Source organism: Trametes versicolor, assembly GCF_000271585.1.
Source record: "Trametes versicolor FP-101664 SS1 unplaced genomic scaffold TRAVEscaffold_2, whole genome shotgun sequence".
NCBI classification, from domain to species: Eukaryota; Fungi; Basidiomycota; class Agaricomycetes; order Polyporales; family Polyporaceae; genus Trametes; species Trametes versicolor.
Window position 1 is genome coordinate 323,397 of NW_007360322.1, and position 16,882 is coordinate 340,278.

Here is a 16,882-nt window from a genome sequence, read left to right on the forward strand (position 1 = left end):
CTCTTCGCTTCGCGAGCGGGCTTTGCGGCCGCGGTGCGTATCTCCCGAGGGCAGCGGCGAAGAGCCAGGCCGCCCCGTAGTTCCATCTACCAGGCGGGTTGGGTCTTCGCGGTGTCCTCGGGAGCACACCGTTGCTGTATCGGAGGCGGCAGTTAGGCTTGCTACATTGCGGGCACCCGAGTGCCCGCCGACTCATGTGTGAGTGAGTGAGCCATCAGCCCTGAGTGCTGGGCTGCGACGGCGTCGGGCCCACTAAGTGATCATATCGCATCTAAGACTCACGCGGCAGACCGCTCATTGACTCGCTTCTCTCGTGTGCGCCCACTGTGTCGCATCTCTGGCACTTCCGATGGCCTCGAACCCACTTACAAGCCCTCGGAACACGGCCAAGTTGCACTGAGGCATCCCGCGGCAACCCATCTCTTCTCCCGCTGTGTTCGGTAGTATTTCCATCTCGTTTCACTCGCTGTAGGACCGCCGCTCACGTTAGTATGATCAGGCTATTTTTGTCCACCGTCCACAACAGACAGTGGAGCCACGGCTGGTGTGCTATCGAGATACAATCACCCGGGGGCCCTGCAAAATCGAAGTAACTCGCTTCGCGAAATGGGCGTACCGCCGCGAACTCGCATGGACGTCTGCACGCATGCGCGACCTGCGGAGCATCAACAGGATTAGCCTCGTTGATCCATGCGAACACGCTCTGGACTCATCTGCTTCGCCGGCCGCTACTGCGCACCCAAGAATCCTCTGTGCACACCGGATGTGCGCCCTCTCCCTCTCCCTCTCCCTCTCCCTCTCCCTCTCCCTCTCCCTCTCCCTCTCCCTCTCCCTCTCCCTCTCCCTCTCCCTCTCCCTCTCACTCCCCCTTCCCCTCTCCTCTCCGCGACATGCCCTCGAAGCGCAAGGACGCCCCACGCGGCTGGGAAGGCGGCGACATCAAGGTGGAGATGCAAGGAAATCTGAATGGGGATATCGGTGAGCAACACTCACACATCACACTCGCGCAGCACCGTGACTGACCCTTTTATGCAGACCGTCTGTCTCACGGCAACCAGAAGCGCATGCGCTACGCTCCGCAGTGCTATGCCTCCGACATTGTACTCGGCACTGGCCATGTGCTTGTGGGGTGGCCGCAGGATGTCCCGTTCACGGACCTCAGCTCGGTCGGTGGCGGCCTCGATACGCTCCGCGAGATCCGTCGGCGCTGGTACCTGCCTGACGGGGACCCCGAGAAGCTGCGCTTCGAGCCAGCCTCGCGCAAGGACTACGCCAACGCCGCGCGCGACCCCGAGAGTGTCCATCCGACGCCCCAGCACCTCCCGGAGCTGAAGGCTCGAGCCGCCGCCGCCAAGGCGAAGGCCAAAGCCCTCCCCGTCGAGTCCGACGTCTTCCGCGCACGCGACATGCGACGGGTTGGCCGCCAATCGACGTCGACCATGCCGGAGCCCAAGGCGCAGTCGCAGCAGCGGCAGGACACAAAGAAGCGGCGCGCACGCGCATCGGACATGGAGACACGGGTGCGGAAGAAGCGGCAGACGACGGGGGTCACGAGCTTGCCATTTGTGCTGCAACGAGCGGACAAGGTGAGCAGCGGCGGTGATGGCGAGCAGGGTTCGGAGGAGGCGCACGCGCTGGACGACGACATCACCGACCCCGATTTCGAGCTGACACGCTCGTTCGGCGGCGAGCTCTCTGATGACCCGATCGAGGACGCGTCGGACAGCGAGTGGGAGCCTGAGACGGCCGGAGCGGATTAGGTATGGGAGCGGCGGCATGGCAGGTTCAGGCGGATTGACAGATTCCAAATCGCACTCGATTAGTGTATCTACGTATAATTTCCGCTATCTAATCGACGTGGGAGCGTAGAAGACGTCGCGGAGGTGGCGAGTCGGGCGCAGTGGTCATGGAGAAGCCAGAGATCGGCCGGGCGAAGTCCGCGCGCGCGAGCGCTCTGAACCACGCTACCTGCCAAATTGGGCATGTCTAGCCCATTTCGACACCTCCGCTCGAGCATCGTTTTGCTTGTTTTGCTGTCCGCCTTCCAAATAAATCGCAATGCGGCTGCATGGCGCTGACCAAATCATGCTAGACTGGCCGCAGGCGAAAGTTCTAGGCTGTCCGCGCGGAATTGACCACACTTGAAATTCCAGCGCTCTGGCCGGCTACCCCGAGTCTGCCCGATCGAGGCCATGCCACGCCGACGGCTGGCCTCACCCTGAAAATGATATATGAGCTGGCGTTACGGCGTACACCACAGGACAGATGAATCGGGAAATGGGCTACCTTGACGATAAATATAGGGCGGTGCCCGTCCCGCCGTCTTCTCTTCTTCCTCTCCGCCAACCACCTCTCCCCCCTACACGCGGAATCCCCTCCCTATGTTCCCATTCCCTCAACCCTCTATCGGCGTCTTCCGTCGTCGACACTCCTCTCCGACTGCTGCTTTATATTTGCCCACCGCGATGCGCTCCCGGCGACGCAGTGTCTGTCAAGTTCTCCCCATCTCCCCATCTCCTCGACACCGACAACGCCCGATGCGACGCGCCCACAGCGCTGAAGGCCGTCGTACAAGAACAATCACAGCTACATCGCAGAACACAGGACCAGCCGGCACCCAGAAGAGTCTCTGTCAGCGAGGTATGTGGGCAATGCAGTCAGACGAGGTGAGCACCAATGTCATGGTCCAGACATAGCCTTAACACCTTGCAGAACAGAGACGAGACGTTCCGAGCCACAGTGACAGCATGCCCGACCGTGTTCATGCACAAGACAGATCCACCAGAGATAGTCAGAAGCCCAGGTCGAGTTCGAGGTCTGTAAGTATTCGCACATGCAGTAGCAGCACTCTCGTTGTCTGACAGGTGTCTTTCCCAGGAGCACGTAGCCATCGTATGCCACGGCACATCCCCAGGAAGCGGAGATGGCTGTGCATGAGCAGATGCCAGCAGTTCCGGAGGTTAGGAGGAGACCGAGGCCGGGTTGAGATTGGTGTCGAGGAGTCGGTGAGTTTCAGAGCGCATGGCGGCAGGTTTCCCAGGAGGAGAGACAGAAGACCAGAGCCTAGAGGCACAACAAAGATGTGACGGAGTAGGGCGCGGCGCGATCGCGGCAGAGCGCATGAGTGCACGGTGAAAGTCGCCGTGCCGTGGGCGGATGACCTGGGCGTGTTCTCGAGGTAAGCGAACACAAAACGCGCTCGTCCTTTGCTGCTTCGCTCACTGTCGCAGTTGCACACCGCATCAGCCGGCGTGAGCGGCGCACACACTGCCGCTTTCGCGTGCACACCGCGTAGAGAGGGCGCAGACGGGGGCGCATAGGACACCGCCGCTCGAGTGCACCGTGGATACTATGCCAAAGGGAGCGTATGCGTGTCGTTCTCACGCTCGACACGATCGTATTCGCTCAGGGCCGCGTGCGTCGAGCGAGAGCGAGGACAACGCCGCGTCAAAAAGTGCCGTATCATAGGCCGGCCGCGGTAGGAGGACGGCGCGAACGCCGTTTTGGCATGGCTCGCGACAAGGGCGGGCTGAAAAGGTGAGCCCACATGCATCGTAGATGAGATCATAGCTGACATGTACCATAGCGAGAATACGCGACGCGGGCGCGTCAGCAGAGACGCGTCAAGCGCACACCACATCAGGAGGCGTGAGATGCAGTCTTGGTATTGCTGGTCAATGTGGCCAGGCTGTCAAGGTGAGCATTCAGCCACTGTATTCGTATTCATCCTCACGACGTACCAGGGCGCCGGCGAACGGCGAAGTGGACGGAAGACGGGAAAGCGCGAGCAGGCAGAGTGCTGGCAGCGACTGTTGACGAGAGAGGTGAGTAGCCTCGAGTTCGCTAAGCGCGTACCTTGATGTATCGAGTTCCCGCAGTCCGCGCTGTCGGCAATCGGCAGTTTGCACAGGGGAGTCGAGACCGCGGGCCAAGCAAGAGGCAGAAGCGAGGGGAGACGAAGGTGGGGTGGTGGCGGTGCAGGAGAGAGCCAGGATTGCAAAGGGCCGCCGCGGGCGGGCGAAGTGACTTTCGAGTCTCGGGCGCCAAAATCGGCGCCGTGCTCTTCTTGCCTCCCGCCACCATGCCGTGGCCTCACGCACGAAACACACTGCCGCGGAGGAGCATCCCGACACCTGGGACCGTCTAGGACGCACCACATATGACCTGGGCGACACCGCATACCACTGGACTGCTCGACTGGAACTCCGGCTGCCCGGGAGCTCGGCTTCTCCCCGGGAGCTCGTTACTTACTTGGAGATCACGACGACGACGCGTCGACAAGGTGCGTACTTTCTTGTACATCACTGAAGTAGCCGTTTGTTCCGCAGTGGGATATGCGATCGTCCGAAGAGGCTCGCAGAGCACTCAATGAGTGCCGCTGTTCCAACGCTCACCGAGCTCGTATGCCGGGCTGTATCTACATGGTATCGAAGGTACGCTCCCGCGCTCGCATGCACTACGTATCCCGTCACTCACTCATGCTTTTTCAGATCGCAGTGGGCACACTCGTGTGTGCGCCGCGCGGCGACGGTGCAATCGGGACCCCCACCGTCTGGAAGCTCGCCAAGCTTCTGAGGCTCGCGGACTACTTAACGAGTACCGCCGAGTGGAAGCTCACCGATCTCTATCTCGGAGTGTCTCAACAGGCTATCGAAGGTACCCACACGCGCTCGTATGCTTCACAGATGCGTCTACTTGCTAGTGCTTTGCAGGCCGCTGTGGGCACGCTTGCGCAGGTGCGACGGGGTAACAGCGCGGTCCAGACTCGCAGCGTGCGAAGAACATCGATTTGGCGCGTACGTCGCGAGGCTCGCCGATCTCAGAGGGCCGCGTACCGAATTCTGACCACACGCACCGGGCGGAAGGGTACCAGCTGCGCCGGAACGGCGGCCAGCAGTCAAGTGAGTACGCGCAACCGTATTGATCTTTTGGAGACGTCTGACTCATATGTCGCAGGCCCAGACCGCGCGAGCGGACCTGTGTCGAGTGCGGCGAGGGCGCCAATGCCGCGCACCCGAATTACGCAACGTCGGCGCGCGGGAGGGCGGTACACCGAACTCGGACAACGGGCACCGGCCGGGCGGGAGAGCAGCTGCGCGGGTACGACGGCCGGGGTTCCGCATAGCAGGCAGATAGGTGCCACCGCGACGAGTATTCCGAGACGTCTGACTCGTGTTTTGCAGATCTCGACTGCGCGAGTGGACTCGAGCCCAGAAGGAGTTGTATGGAGACTCGAGAGCAAGCAGGATCAGGCCACGAGCGAGATGGCGGCCGTGTCGAGTGCCGCGAGGGCGCCAATGTCGCGCACTCGGATTTCGCAATGTCGGCGCGCGGGAGGGCACGGGACAAGGCGAAGAGTGAAAGGGCGACCATGTCGATCGCCGCGAGGGCGCCAATTCCGCGAACACGGATTCCGCAAAGTCTGCGCGCGGAGAGCTCGCGCGAACGCACTTCGCAGCACGTCGCCGTTCTCGCGAGGGCGTGAATCTCATTGCTGGCGCGCTCGTGCAACTCGCGGCCATGCAGCGCGCGATTCGAGTGTCCGAGAGGTGTTCAGTGCGTATGCCCGTTTGGAGACTCCCTCGCCTCCGCGTTTTTCGAGTTTCCGTACGCCTTCGTCGGTGGACGTGCTACGACGCGATTCCCAGCCCTGTAGAGTCGATACGACATATATTTTTGAGCCCTCTACCCTCGATGACTTCGCCGCCCACCCCTCTCTCCCCCACCCCTCCTCCCCCATAGAGCCCCCTTGTCCCATAGAACCCTACTGTCCCATACAGCCCCCCTGTCCTGCCAGAGTCCTTGATTCTCGCCGCGGTGGTGAGCTCGCATCCGCCCGCCCGCGTGCACTCCCGCGCGCGCACAGCTCGTTCCGCACAATAAAATATATTCACCGCTACGTACACGATCGCGCCCGCCGGAGCGCCCGCCCTCCACGCACGCCTTCCGCGGCGGGATGCCTCCAGCATCGCCGCGCCCTTTGTGCGTGCGCGGGGCGCATCCGCGTTTGCAAAATCCCCAAGGCCGCTCTCAGACTCCGTCATGAGCGCAGAGTGCGCGGGGATGTTCAGTGACGTGCGGGACGCTGCTGGGGTGTCAAACGGGTTCTCCGCGAGCGAGAGCGTCTCCGGCTCCGGGGTTGGCGGCGCCGAGGGCGCGAAGGCGTCGCCCGTGGGCGTGTTCATGTCGGTGAGAGGGAGGGCGTTCGGGTCCGCGTCGCGGTCGTCGGTGCGCAGGGCGTGGTGCGCGCCGACGCCGCCGAGGGAGGCTTTGCGCGAGTCGCGCCGGAAGAGGCCGGCGAGGAGCGAGGGCGCGGTGCTCCCGCCGGACGTGGATGCGACGGAGTCGCGTGCGGCTTTCCGCCGTTGCCGCTCCGCGACTTCCCAGCGTCGCAAATTCTGCGTGGGGTGTTAACTGTGATCCAGCATGATGCGGCAGGTCTCCTTTGTAGGGCCCTGCAAGGGAACGGGGCGGAAAACGCACCTCTTCTATCCTCCGAGACTCTGCTTTCTCGTCTTGTGTGGGCGGGTACCCCGCCGCGCCGTCGCTCGCCTCCTCGTCCTCCTCTTCGTCAGTTGCACCTGCATTCTTCCCCCGCTCTCCAGAAAGTGCCCTCTGCTTCCCCTTCCGTGTTGTGCTAGCAGGGTTTAGATGCGCCTCCGACCGAGAGCTTGACGGCTCGTCCTCCGGATCATCATGCCACGCCTGTGCGACGTCGTCCGTATGGGAAGGCGAGGGTGAAGGCGGGAGAGACGGCAGTGGTTCTGGGGTCGTCGACATTCCGAGCTCCGGACGACGTGTGGTGTGCGTGTGCGTGTAGGTATGCTGCCTGCTCTGAGTCTCGAGGGTGCAGCTTCCGGAGCGGTGCTGCGCTGTGCGCGGTCCAGGTCGAGTCTATTAGATGGGTGAGACGAAGAATGTATGCGGCTCGAGCGTGGGGTGCCAGCCGTCGGTGTAGGTGTCGTGGGCGTCGTGGACGTCGTGGTGGATGGCGAGTATAGCGGGCGGGGCGGAGGGCTGCGCGCGGCCTGGGAAAGCGGCGAAGGGGAGAGCAAGAGAGGAAGAGAGCTGGGTCACGCCGTTCCTGGATAGGCAACGGAAATGACGCGCCACTACACCCGCGTTGCTATTTCCGGCCGCCGCCATGGCATCCTCCCGCTCCTCCCACTACGACATCGCGAAAACACTCTAGATGGGCTAGACGCGGACGTCGCAAGAACACATCATCTGGCTGAACACGCCGGCACCGACGTCATCGACGGCCGTACAAACGCCGCACCACCGCACGGACTTGAAGTCGTAAGGCCGTGCAACTTCACGGGAGCTGCTACAGTAAGTTTGATAGTAAGTACTACGGAGACTGCGTACTTGTTAAGATTGACGAACTACTTGCTATGTGATGGTGACAACTTCAAAGCAGCGAGCGAGCGGTGGAAGCACTAGTGGCCGCAAGCTTACCAGTATCTCCTCTAGCTTCCCACCCAGTCGTGCCCGCGGGGATCGTATGTATATACAAGCATGTGGTATATTATTGCTATACACTGCCAACAAACGAGGGGACGACTGCGAGGTTGAAAACCCAGGGGGGGCGTAGCACCAGTCATATTACTGAACCGTACGCTACAGTTGTGGGAGGGCGGGGAGGATTGCACGGTGCACGAAGCGTCCGAGCGCGTCGTTTCGTAGAGGGGCGAATGTGCGTACGAAGCGAGGGCCGAGCCTAGCCGTAGCTGATGAAGTCCGATGCAGCCCGCTATGCATTCGTAAATAGGAGTGTCTAGAAGAGAGCATGATCACCACGGACGGGGGGGCCAGCCTAATCAGAACCGGTCGCCCTGGTGCGGCTGCGGGTCGCGGCGGCGCATCATCAGGTCCTCGTCTGACCGGTCGTCGATCTGCGAGCCGTCGTCGGAGACGTAGTACCGCAGCGCGCTCGACTTGCTCGCCTGGTGCAGCATCGGCGCCTGCGAGTCCTCCGTCTGCTGGTCGCGCCCGTACATCGTGCTCCGCGGGCTCGTCCCTGGCGTGTCGAAGTTCATCAGCGAGTTTCGTGCTGTCTCCTGCATCTGCATGATGTTTTGACGGAAGGCGTTCTGCGCGCACGAGTGGGTCAGCAGTACGCTCTAATCGGAGGGAAAGGGGCAGCCGTACCTGCTCGCGCCAGTACTGCATACGCTTCTCGCGCTCCTGGTCACGGTCCTTCCGGTGAATGAAGTAGAGCCCAATGAGAGTCCCGATGATACCTGGAGCGACTGCTATGAGCCACCGTGCCACCTTTCGCATCTCGCCCACGTACCTCCGAAAATGCAAATAGCGACCACGACATAGACCCACTTGGCGACCTCGCGCGGGGTGTCGGCCCTATCGCCGCAGGTACCGGATGCCAAGCAATTATACGACAAGCACTCCTTGTCGGCATCGCACGTGTCCCCCACCGCCTTGCCCTGGACGCAAACCAGCTGCTGAGCGTCGCAGTAGAGCCCCACTTTGCAGTTGCCCCTGCAGAAAGGTCAGCTTTGTCGCAAAAGGAGAGCGCGCGGACAAGTCGATGTGCCGAGCAGTGGGCTCGAACGCGCTATTGATCGCAAGGGACCCGGGCGCGGACGGCGGTCTCCCGTAGCGCTGAGACGAATGCTGTAGCGATGTACGTCCCTTGTTCCCAGTCTACTCGCGGATATTTGCGGGCGTGGGACGGGATTGATGCAGCGACTTGTCCGTAGTACAACAGAACGAGGAGAGCACTTGCCTTGATACGATGTCGATGAACTCGCCGTCAGGGCCGTACGCAGTGTAGGCGGTGTTTTGCACGATACAAGGGAGGCCGACGGTGACGTTTGCCCACCTGCAGAGTGAGGTTAGAACGGACGAGAGGGATCATCACGAAGAGAAGACGTACATGCAGATGTTGTTTAGACAAACAGATCCGTTGGAGTTCAGTCCGAACCCAGTCGTGTCCTCGAGCTCCTTGAAGTTCGGCGGCCCCTCGCACTCATCTTCCGTCGGACATCGGTATTCCTCCACAATCGCACATCTAGTACATGGCACTCACCATCACGGTTGAACTGACACGCACTGCCTACGGCGAGGAGGGGTTGGCACAGGTCCTGCTCGTCCGGGCAGAACTGGCCCTTCGGGCAGCGGTCGGGCAGCTTCTCGGTCTTCGAGTATCCGAACGGAAACTCGTCCTGGCGGCAGCCGCGGTGCGCGCACGTCGAGTTGCCGCTGAAGCAGAACGTCATGGCGTCGCAGTCCGTCTGGAACTGGAACGTGCCCTCCTGCAGCTTCTGGTGGTCCGGGTTGCACCCTCCGCCGAACTGCACATCGCCCGCCCGCGCCGGGGCGGGGCCAAGGCCAAGGACAGCGAGGAGGGGGAGAAGGAGCGTCGGGGAGAGCAGCAGCGCCGGCAGCATGGCGGCAGGTGTGGGGAGGGAGAGGGAGAGAGATGAGGATGGAGGCGGGATGAAGGAAAGGAGTGTTGTGCGGTGGAGGCGGAGACCGAGGCAGACCGCGATCCATCACAGCAACGCCTCCCACGTGGGCGCCCCCCGCAGCGCCCGGCGCCTCGCTCAATGCCGTACTTTCGGCAGGCGTCGACTCTCTCTTGGCTACCACCACAAGCATGGGATGAGACGAACAGGACTGCTCACACATGACAAGGAATCTTCAATGAACAGCTAGGTCTATCTGAATGCAGTTGACAGACAACCCGCGGAAACACTAGCATCAATACTGCAGACAGTTGAAGTGAGTTCCGCGTTAGCTGCTCGCGCAAGATCATTTTACAGATCATTTTACGACGGATAATCGATAATGGGTCATGCATGAAGCTTTTGCGTAAGTCTACATTTCGTTGTTCATTATGTGCCTAATGCGTTCGTTCCCAGTTTCCTAGTAGCATGGCCACATCGTCCCAGATGACCCTAGACTGATTTCTCACAGTCGAAGATCAGGCCAGCCGTTACAGAGCGTGTGTTACCACTATGTACGACATGCGAGATAGTAGAGCACCAGGAAGACCCGACTGAGTTGCATCTCGCCGTGAGGATCATTCTTCAAAATCTGCTGCATACGATACTTTCCGTGTCTGCTTGACGCAATGCATGCGCCGTCAGCACACTCCTCCACCGCGCGAAGGATCAGTGCAGAAGCTCTGGGCCCGTAGGGCTAGTCATGCGCTCCATGGGGCGGGTCAATCGGCCGATGCCACTCAGGTTTGTTAACAGTCAGGACGGCCTAGCTGCCGATGCGCCATGCTCTTTATGGTGTACAGTAACATATGCTTCCCCACGGCACCTCATGACTGATCCAAGTCCCAGCCTGTTATAAAGCCAGATCGACGTCATCTGTGTCCACGAAGTTCCTTCTCCCAAACGTCCACCGTGTTACGACAACGACACAAAACCACCATGTCTTCCCAGGCTGCCTCAGCACTACACGGTGTCGAAGCGTTCGTGTTCGACGTCTTCGGCACCACCGTTGACTGGCAAGGGAACATCGTCCGCACGCTTGCGGCGTCTGCTGAAGGGACAGAAGGTAAGTGTTCTTCCTAGTGATGTTTACTTTGCATGCCATGCAGCTCGAAAGAATGACCGTCAGCTTCAACAGAGGATTGGAACGCCTTCGCTGAGGAATGGCGCCTGGGCTACTTCACGCACGCGTAGGTCGACACATGGATCCAAAGCAGGCTCGAGTCTCATAACCGCAGGCGAAACGTTGCACAGTCCGGTCACGGAATCACGAACATGGATGTTGTGCACAGGGAGGCGAGTCGCGAATAGCTGTGTCTGCGAATATCGTGATGCGACCCGGAGGGCTTTGTGTAGATACTGGAGGCGATGCTTGAGTCCCCGCGATGGAAGCACCTCGCGCCCGGGTGGGACGAGACAAAGCGACACGAGCTAGTCCTGGCGTGGCACCGCTCAGACGGTGCGCATACTTGATATGATTGGCTGCTGCGCGCTGAAGGCGACCCAGGTTGGCCGGATGTCACCAGTGGGCTTTACGCCCTCAAGAAGAAAAAGATCATTGTAGCGCTGTCTAACGGGAACATGCGTTTCCTGGTCGACGTCGTAAGTCTGCCTGACACAAGAAGCAGTTCCAGGCAGGCTGAGACACAAATTCCAGGCCAAGCACGCCGACCTGCCCTGGGACGTAGTCCTCTCCGTAGACCTCTTCGGGACGTGCAAGCCGTGAGCGCCCCAATCCTGCCCTCGGCACTTACGTGCTCCTAACATAGGCCCAGGAACCCAAAGGTGTACCAAGGTGCGTTGCGCTACCTCGAGCTCCCGGCGGAGAAGTGCGCGATGGTCGCGGCCCATATGTGGGACCTTGAGGCTGCGGCGAAGCAGGGGATGAAGACGGTGTACGTGCCGCGCCCGACGGACGATGGGGACCTGAAGCATAAGGTGAAGAGCAAGACCGAGGGAGGGGAGGTAGACGTCGTCGTGGGCTCGTTCGAGGAGCTGGCTAGCCTAGTGTAAACGCGTTCTTCTTCGGCTGAGTTCGAGGCAGACGGCTGGTCTTGTACGTTTAAGCAAGCAGGGTCCAAGAAAGTGTTGTCGGATGTTAGTGACAAGTGCGTTTGAAAAACGCGTCTTTTAAGCCCGGAGAACTATCAGCATAGCTAGGGTGGCAAGGAGGATATGAAACTGACCTAGCTTCCAGCGAACACGGTTTCGGCCTCCGGGCTCTCGAGTAGAATCGGTATAACGTGCGCGTTAGGCGATGGTGTGATATTAGTTTCGGCGACGGAAGGCAGGACGGGGTCCGCGCGCCAGTCGTCGACTTCATCGCGAATCGCAGGAGACACCATCGCAACTTCCGATAAGCGTCGAGTGTCGATACCTGGGATTGAGAAGCTCAGTATCAGTATCAGTACTATAAGTGCTTTCAAGCTTGCTTACCTGGTGTGTGAGGCATTTCGTCCCAGTAGATACCCATATCGAGGATGTACGATATGTCGGCGACGTCCATTTCATCGTCAGCTGGGACTCCGGGATCTGTATCCTGCTGCGTCTGTGCCGAAGGTAGTGGGGGTAGAGGGCCGGAGGGAATCGATTCCGGCGGATGCGTAAGCTCCCGGGAGGGCACCAAGGTAGTTTTATCGCCTGAAGACGGCTGGCTGTCAACCACCGTAAGCGTATTCGAACCTTCGAATGACCGCAATGTTCAGTACTTCAGGTCAGATGAATTATGGTGAGGGAGCACTGACCTTTCTGAACACGGTCCGGGGCTTTTGCGCCCTCGTCCTCTTTCGAGAACCGCTCGAGTTGCATCGCCAGCCTTCCGAGAGCCTTCCGAGTTACGCCGGAGGCCTCCGAACGCATGTGTTCCGGTGTTGGTAAATCCCGTACAAGAAGCTCTCCAACGCCCCGGTAAGCAGTGGCACACTTCGCCGCATGTTTCTGAAGCACGACGGTAGCCGCTGCCCCAGGCCGCCGCAGCTCCCAAACAAGGTCTGGGAGCGTGGTATCGACAAGAGCCCAGAGTAGGCTCTGCTGCCTACATGTGCTTTCCGGCCACGCGGGAGATCGGAGGAAGCACTCGAAACCAAGGAGCATAACTCTGATGCGCTCCTCGACGGGGAGAAGCAGTTCTCCCAGCGTAGCCCGATGGCGTAGCAGATAGCGCACGATGTGTTCAAGGCCAGTAAGGTAGTTGCTGATGGCGACGTAGTTGTTAAGGTCTACGACCTGCTCGAGCGCGTCCCATTTGCCCGGGAACGCTGCTTCTACTATCGTCAATGGATGAGTTACTCTCAATTCAGTCATATATTGCGTCGACTTACCGTCCGCAAGAACCGTCTGTCCAAGTGTCGTGCTCCTCTCCTGAGAGACCTGTGCGTCCCGCAGATAGCGAAGGATAACTTCGAATGCATCCCGCGCCGCGATCCCGTTGGAGACAAGGTTCGTCATGGAGAGCAGGAACAACATGGTTAGGTTGGACTTGGCAGAGGTCAAGCGGTGCTCCGGCATGACAGACAGAACCCTGCGCACTGCGCCCGGACGCGGGTCTTTGACGATAAGCGAGAGAACGACGAGGACGAAAGGCATGGTCGGCCGCCACAGCGCCCAGTCCGATTTCTTGAGCTTCTCCACGATGGCCACGAGGAGGTCACCGTACTGTACGGACATTCGCTCCGAGAGCGCGTTAACTCCAGACAGGCAGGGAACCACCGTGGAGGTCAGCACGGCGTTGTCGGAGACAATTCGGTATGTGGTGAGTGCTACTGCCTGTTCGAGCTCGTCGTGGAGTGCGTCGACGTCTGGCTTCTCGCGGGCTTGCCAGCTCCGGAAGGTCGCCTTGGACTGGAATTTGCCCAAGGAAGAGCGAACGACGTAGTGAAGAAGCCCTGCGTCATCGAGCCAGGACTCGGTCTTGCGCTGGATGAAGTCCAAGGTCTTGATGATAGCCTGCCGAACCGCCTGTATGGCGATGCACACACTTAGTGCCTGCGGTGACTGGTAGCAGCAGTCGGAGAAATACGTGGGGAGAATGGTGGTAGCCGTCGTGAAGATGATGAGGCCGCCGACCAGAAAGCTGACTGTTACCGCGACAGCCTGGTGGAGGCTATACAGTAAGATGAGGAGCCCACCGAGGAAAAGCGCTAGTGCGGTCTGCAATAGGATGGGGAGGAAGGCGATGATTCCGGGAACGTGCCACTTGATCAGGCTGTCGTACCGATACTGGCGTAGGCGTGCCACATCGCCAGGGTTCCCGGACAGCCCTTGGCCGTACTGGTGCAGCCACTGCTTGACCATGACGGCGATAGACGACGCGGAGAGGGTGCATGTTAGAGACGAGAACCAGAACGCGTTCATCCATACGGCATAGTTCGGGGGCGAGAACGACGCGGGATCGGGAGGTGTGAACGCAGGGCGGGTGGAATTGACGAAAGAGGTGCTTGTGGAGAAACTCTCCAGCTGCGCGGAGATACCGATAAGCGCTAAGATTATGGTGTCGGTGTTGTCCGGTTGAAGGAGGAGGTAGGACTGGACGTTAAATGCAGTTAATGCGGCTGAGAACAGACCAGCCTGGAGAGTGAGCCAGTCAGTATACACAACGAGAGCATTATACAACATGGATGGACCGTACAAATACAAGGAGCATGTCGAGCTCCGCGTTCCATCTCTTCAACTGTTCATCATAATGGCCTTGGAGAGTTTTCGCGCAAAATTTCCACGCCTCGTCTCGTTTCTCCGTCGACGAGAGACTTCCGGCAAGCGCATTACGACCTGCTGGCTACGATAATTAGTTTCGCTTGAGTATTCCAGTAATACAGACCTACTCTTACGGTGGACATGCTCGCGGTATCGGACCTAGTCTTGAGCGCGGCAGCATTCTATATATCAAGTAGCTTTCCCGCGCTATGTTAAGCAGGCAGTGCTGTCATGTCGTCGAAGGTTCATTGAACGCACTGCCGTGCACTGCATTGCTTCCGTTGAAGGAGGGAATGGAACATCTATAGGTACAACCTGTAATACAGATCCAAAGCAGACGAAGAGTATAAGGATAACGGATAAGCACGAACATCCCCGGAGGAACTAAATGTCAAATCGCCTGACTTCCACCTCCGCGCCGTGGGAGCTCACGATCCTCCTGTCATCGAAGACGACGGACCCCCGCGCGCCAACGGCCACGCGCACTTTGACCGTCTCGAACGGATCGTTCTCTTCGCCGTCGCCTTCTGTGTCCTGGGGACCGGTGATCCCGGGGGAAACCTCCGTCCCTGTCCCGGCTTCGAGATCCCACACCCACAGGCTGCCGTTCATCCCGAGGCTGACGCACCGCCCGTCCGCGAGGGCGAGCGTCGACACGGGTCCGATTTGTCCGTGGAGCGTGCGTACGTACGTGAGCTTCGGAGAGGACGAGCTGGACGAGGAGGAGGGGAGGTAGAGACGGTACAGTTGGAGTCCGGAGGCTGTGTGCAGACTCGAAGAGGTGTACGTCGAGCTCGCTGCGGGGGAGGGGGGAGGTGTGGTCGAGGAGGAGCCACCTGCAGATGGGGTTGACGGGCCCGGGATCGTCGAGAGAAGCTGACCAGGTGCGAGGATGACCCACTTCCCGTCCGTCTGCGTATCCGCAACACGCGCGACCTTGCGGCCCCATTGTTCCCGTACGGCGCGCATCCTACTCTCGTCCACCCAGCCTTGAGGAACGTCCATAGTGCGTGTAGTGCGCGTGTTCGTGACGGTCATCCGCGAGTCGTCTGAGCCAGAGATAAGGAGTTCGGTTGCGCCCACTGACCAATGTACAGGGTATACTGGGGTGGCGTAAGCGAGTATGAGCCTATAGGCAGAAGGGGATTGGCAGGACAGGACGAGCGAGCTCGGAGGGAAGGACGTGAAGGACGTCAATGTTTGTGTATGCTGTACGGAATTGGAGGAGAGGTCGTAGAGTGAGAGGTTAAATGACTGCGATAGCGTTACGAGGAGCGGATGATGATAGACAGCCTGGACGATGGGAGTGGTACGAGAGCTCTGTCTTGACGGCTGATAGGTAAGCACGCGCGAAGACGATGATGGCGTCTGATGGTTGATACTGTAAAGCGAGAACTCTCCAGTTGCGAGGAAGCATATAAGCCTCCCGTGGTGACCGGTGGTAGGTGGGGCTTGGTCTAAGGCGAGGGCGGTGATACGAGTGGTGGTGGCAGGTCGACTAGAAGGACAGTGAAGGGTGTGCGGCTCGTGCGCTGGCGATGAGAGCAATATGGCTGGGACACGATTTGCCTCGGAGGAAGCCATGATGGCCAAGTTGCCTGCTAGGAGGAGATGGGTCTGGTCGGGTGCTTGCGCATGTGCGAATAGTCGGGCAGATGTGCCTAACTCATAGTGCTCCAAGGAGCATCGACCTGCGCAATTCGCATTAGAAACTCAGCGAGTTTATCTTGTACGAGAAACCCATACCTGTCCGCCAGTTTGAACTGATGCGAAACATCCACTTCCAGTCCTTCACCTCCTCGGGTATCGCGCTTCTACCAGGCAAGGGCTTAATCTCCCTACCGTCCCCCCTTCCTATGAAGCCTCTTCCACCACGTAGTCGGGTTCGTCCGTACTCGTTGATGTACAATGACTTCCATAGCTGTACTGCCGTCAGCCCGCCGTTCCTAGATATAGATATACACACCTGGTTGTCCAAGGATAGCCGAGCCCAGTTTTTGTTCGTGCGCTGCACTGCACACAGATCCGAAGAAGAGAGATAATGGAAAACAAAGAGGACTATCTCATCGGAAAGGATAGTGTCGAACGGCCTGGATTCAAAGACAGCGTGAGGGTGGTCCTCGGTAGCAGTGTGTATTCTCTTGGGTGGTGGTAGAGGTGCGGGCGACAGTGATCGTTTAGGCATGATTCTTGATTGTATTTGCGGCCTCGTCCGCGCGCATGTAAATCGCACTTCAGCGCTGAGCTTCGGAGACTTGAGCCAGAGGGACAGTACGAGAGGAGAGGGGGAGAGCAGGGGACAACCACTAGCGCCCAGTAGGATGCAGCTCCGATCGAAGCAGGCCGGACCGTTGCGGATCACATCCGGCCCGTCTCATGCCGGTTCAAATCGTATTCGGTTGAGCGCTAAGCCTCCTCTCGCACAGTCCGCCGACTCGACAACGCCGCTGCCGCACTATCATGCTGCACCTCTTCTCCAAGGTCTCTCAACTGCTTAGCTTTCGTCTTCAATATCAGCCAATTCTCGTAATCATGTTCCACTGCAGCCCATCGCGCTACTAGTTATCGCACAGTGAGTTAAGTCGTCCTCATTTTGATCTGGCACCCCTCCGCAACGGTAAACTACTTCCGAGATGCTCATTCTGGCCCGTTGCTCTACGCTTATGCCTGTACTTAGTAGCAGCATCAGCGTGGAAGATGTCATATCGCGATAGCGCGCTCAG

General features: G+C 59.4%; 6 protein-coding genes across 6 annotated transcripts; 3 read left to right on the top strand and 3 right to left on the bottom strand.

The window, feature by feature from the left end:
- Positions 1-890: 890 nt before the first annotated feature.
- On the top strand, positions 891-1,760 carry TRAVEDRAFT_42845 (uncharacterized protein; the record flags this gene model as incomplete). The annotated part of the gene is made up of 2 exons (XM_008035515.1): positions 891-978; positions 1,036-1,760. 2 exons carry the CDS (start codon positions 891-893, stop codon positions 1,758-1,760), a joined length of 813 nt encoding a protein of 270 aa, XP_008033706.1.
- A 605-nt stretch (positions 1,761-2,365) lies between these two features.
- On the top strand, positions 2,366-5,765 carry TRAVEDRAFT_55947 (uncharacterized protein). Its single transcript, XM_008035758.1, has 10 exons — positions 2,366-2,666; positions 2,713-2,819; positions 2,878-3,178; positions 3,231-3,537; positions 3,587-3,696; positions 3,744-3,824; positions 3,879-4,433; positions 4,491-4,901; positions 4,957-5,132; positions 5,184-5,765. The coding sequence occupies exons 7-10, from the start codon at positions 4,335-4,337 to the stop codon at positions 5,359-5,361; spliced, it is 864 nt and encodes a 287-aa protein (XP_008033949.1). The 5' UTR covers positions 2,366-2,666; positions 2,713-2,819; positions 2,878-3,178; positions 3,231-3,537; positions 3,587-3,696; positions 3,744-3,824; positions 3,879-4,334; the 3' UTR covers positions 5,362-5,765.
- Positions 5,766-7,496: 1,731 nt separating this feature from the next.
- Positions 7,497-9,450, bottom strand: TRAVEDRAFT_160370 (uncharacterized protein). Its single transcript, XM_008035867.1, has 6 exons — positions 9,050-9,450; positions 8,897-8,993; positions 8,732-8,842; positions 8,297-8,499; positions 8,152-8,243; positions 7,497-8,093 (listed from the first exon to the last, which is right to left on the bottom strand). The coding sequence occupies exons 1-6, from the start codon at positions 9,408-9,410 to the stop codon at positions 7,821-7,823; spliced, it is 1,137 nt and encodes a 378-aa protein (XP_008034058.1). The 5' UTR covers positions 9,411-9,450; the 3' UTR covers positions 7,497-7,820.
- An 866-nt stretch (positions 9,451-10,316) lies between these two features.
- TRAVEDRAFT_55948 (haloacid dehalogenase) lies at positions 10,317-12,861 on the top strand. The gene is made up of 11 exons (XM_008035759.1): positions 10,317-10,533; positions 10,606-10,657; positions 10,706-10,763; positions 10,824-10,926; positions 10,975-11,069; positions 11,125-11,189; positions 11,243-11,594; positions 11,654-11,844; positions 11,904-12,149; positions 12,212-12,733; positions 12,788-12,861. The coding sequence occupies exons 1-7, from the start codon at positions 10,407-10,409 to the stop codon at positions 11,478-11,480; spliced, it is 738 nt and encodes a 245-aa protein (XP_008033950.1). The 5' UTR covers positions 10,317-10,406; the 3' UTR covers positions 11,481-11,594; positions 11,654-11,844; positions 11,904-12,149; positions 12,212-12,733; positions 12,788-12,861.
- A 503-nt stretch (positions 12,862-13,364) lies between these two features.
- Positions 13,365-14,187, bottom strand: TRAVEDRAFT_104248 (uncharacterized protein; the record flags this gene model as incomplete). The annotated part of the gene is made up of 2 exons (XM_008035868.1): positions 13,365-14,033; positions 14,080-14,187. Coding segments are annotated over 2 exons (777 nt in total), but the record flags the coding sequence as incomplete, so codon positions are not given.
- Positions 14,188-14,448: 261 nt separating this feature from the next.
- On the bottom strand, positions 14,449-16,390 carry TRAVEDRAFT_160372 (uncharacterized protein). The gene is made up of 2 exons (XM_008035869.1): positions 15,906-16,390; positions 14,449-15,850 (listed from the first exon to the last, which is right to left on the bottom strand). The coding sequence occupies exons 1-2, from the start codon at positions 16,342-16,344 to the stop codon at positions 14,544-14,546; spliced, it is 1,746 nt and encodes a 581-aa protein (XP_008034060.1). The 5' UTR covers positions 16,345-16,390; the 3' UTR covers positions 14,449-14,543.
- Between the last annotated feature and the right edge of the window lie 492 nt (positions 16,391-16,882).

Coding starts and splice junctions, on each gene's coding strand:
- TRAVEDRAFT_55947 (XM_008035758.1), top strand. CDS start 4,335: ATGCGATCGTCCGAAGAGGCTCGCAGAGCACTCAATGAGTGCCGCTGT. Junction 4,434..4,490: donor GTATCTACATGGTATCGAAG/GTACGCTCCCGC, acceptor ATGCTTTTTCAG/ATCGCAGTGGGCACACTCGT. Junction 4,902..4,956: donor GAACGGCGGCCAGCAGTCAA/GTGAGTACGCGC, acceptor CATATGTCGCAG/GCCCAGACCGCGCGAGCGGA.
- TRAVEDRAFT_160370 (XM_008035867.1), bottom strand. CDS start 9,410: ATGCTGCCGGCGCTGCTGCTCTCCCCGACGCTCCTTCTCCCCCTCCTC. Junction 8,843..8,896: donor TGTCTAAACAACATCTGCAT/GTACGTCTTCTC, acceptor CTCACTCTGCAG/GTGGGCAAACGTCACCGTCG. Junction 8,094..8,151: donor TGCAGTACTGGCGCGAGCAG/GTACGGCTGCCC, acceptor TCGTGCGCGCAG/AACGCCTTCCGTCAAAACAT.
- TRAVEDRAFT_55948 (XM_008035759.1), top strand. CDS start 10,407: ATGTCTTCCCAGGCTGCCTCAGCACTACACGGTGTCGAAGCGTTCGTG. Junction 10,534..10,605: donor GTCTGCTGAAGGGACAGAAG/GTAAGTGTTCTT, acceptor CAGCTTCAACAG/AGGATTGGAACGCCTTCGCT. Junction 11,190..11,242: donor CTCTTCGGGACGTGCAAGCC/GTGAGCGCCCCA, acceptor ACATAGGCCCAG/GAACCCAAAGGTGTACCAAG.
- TRAVEDRAFT_160372 (XM_008035869.1), bottom strand. CDS start 16,344: ATGCCTAAACGATCACTGTCGCCCGCACCTCTACCACCACCCAAGAGA. Junction 15,851..15,905: donor CAGTTCAAACTGGCGGACAG/GTATGGGTTTCT, acceptor CGAATTGCGCAG/GTCGATGCTCCTTGGAGCAC.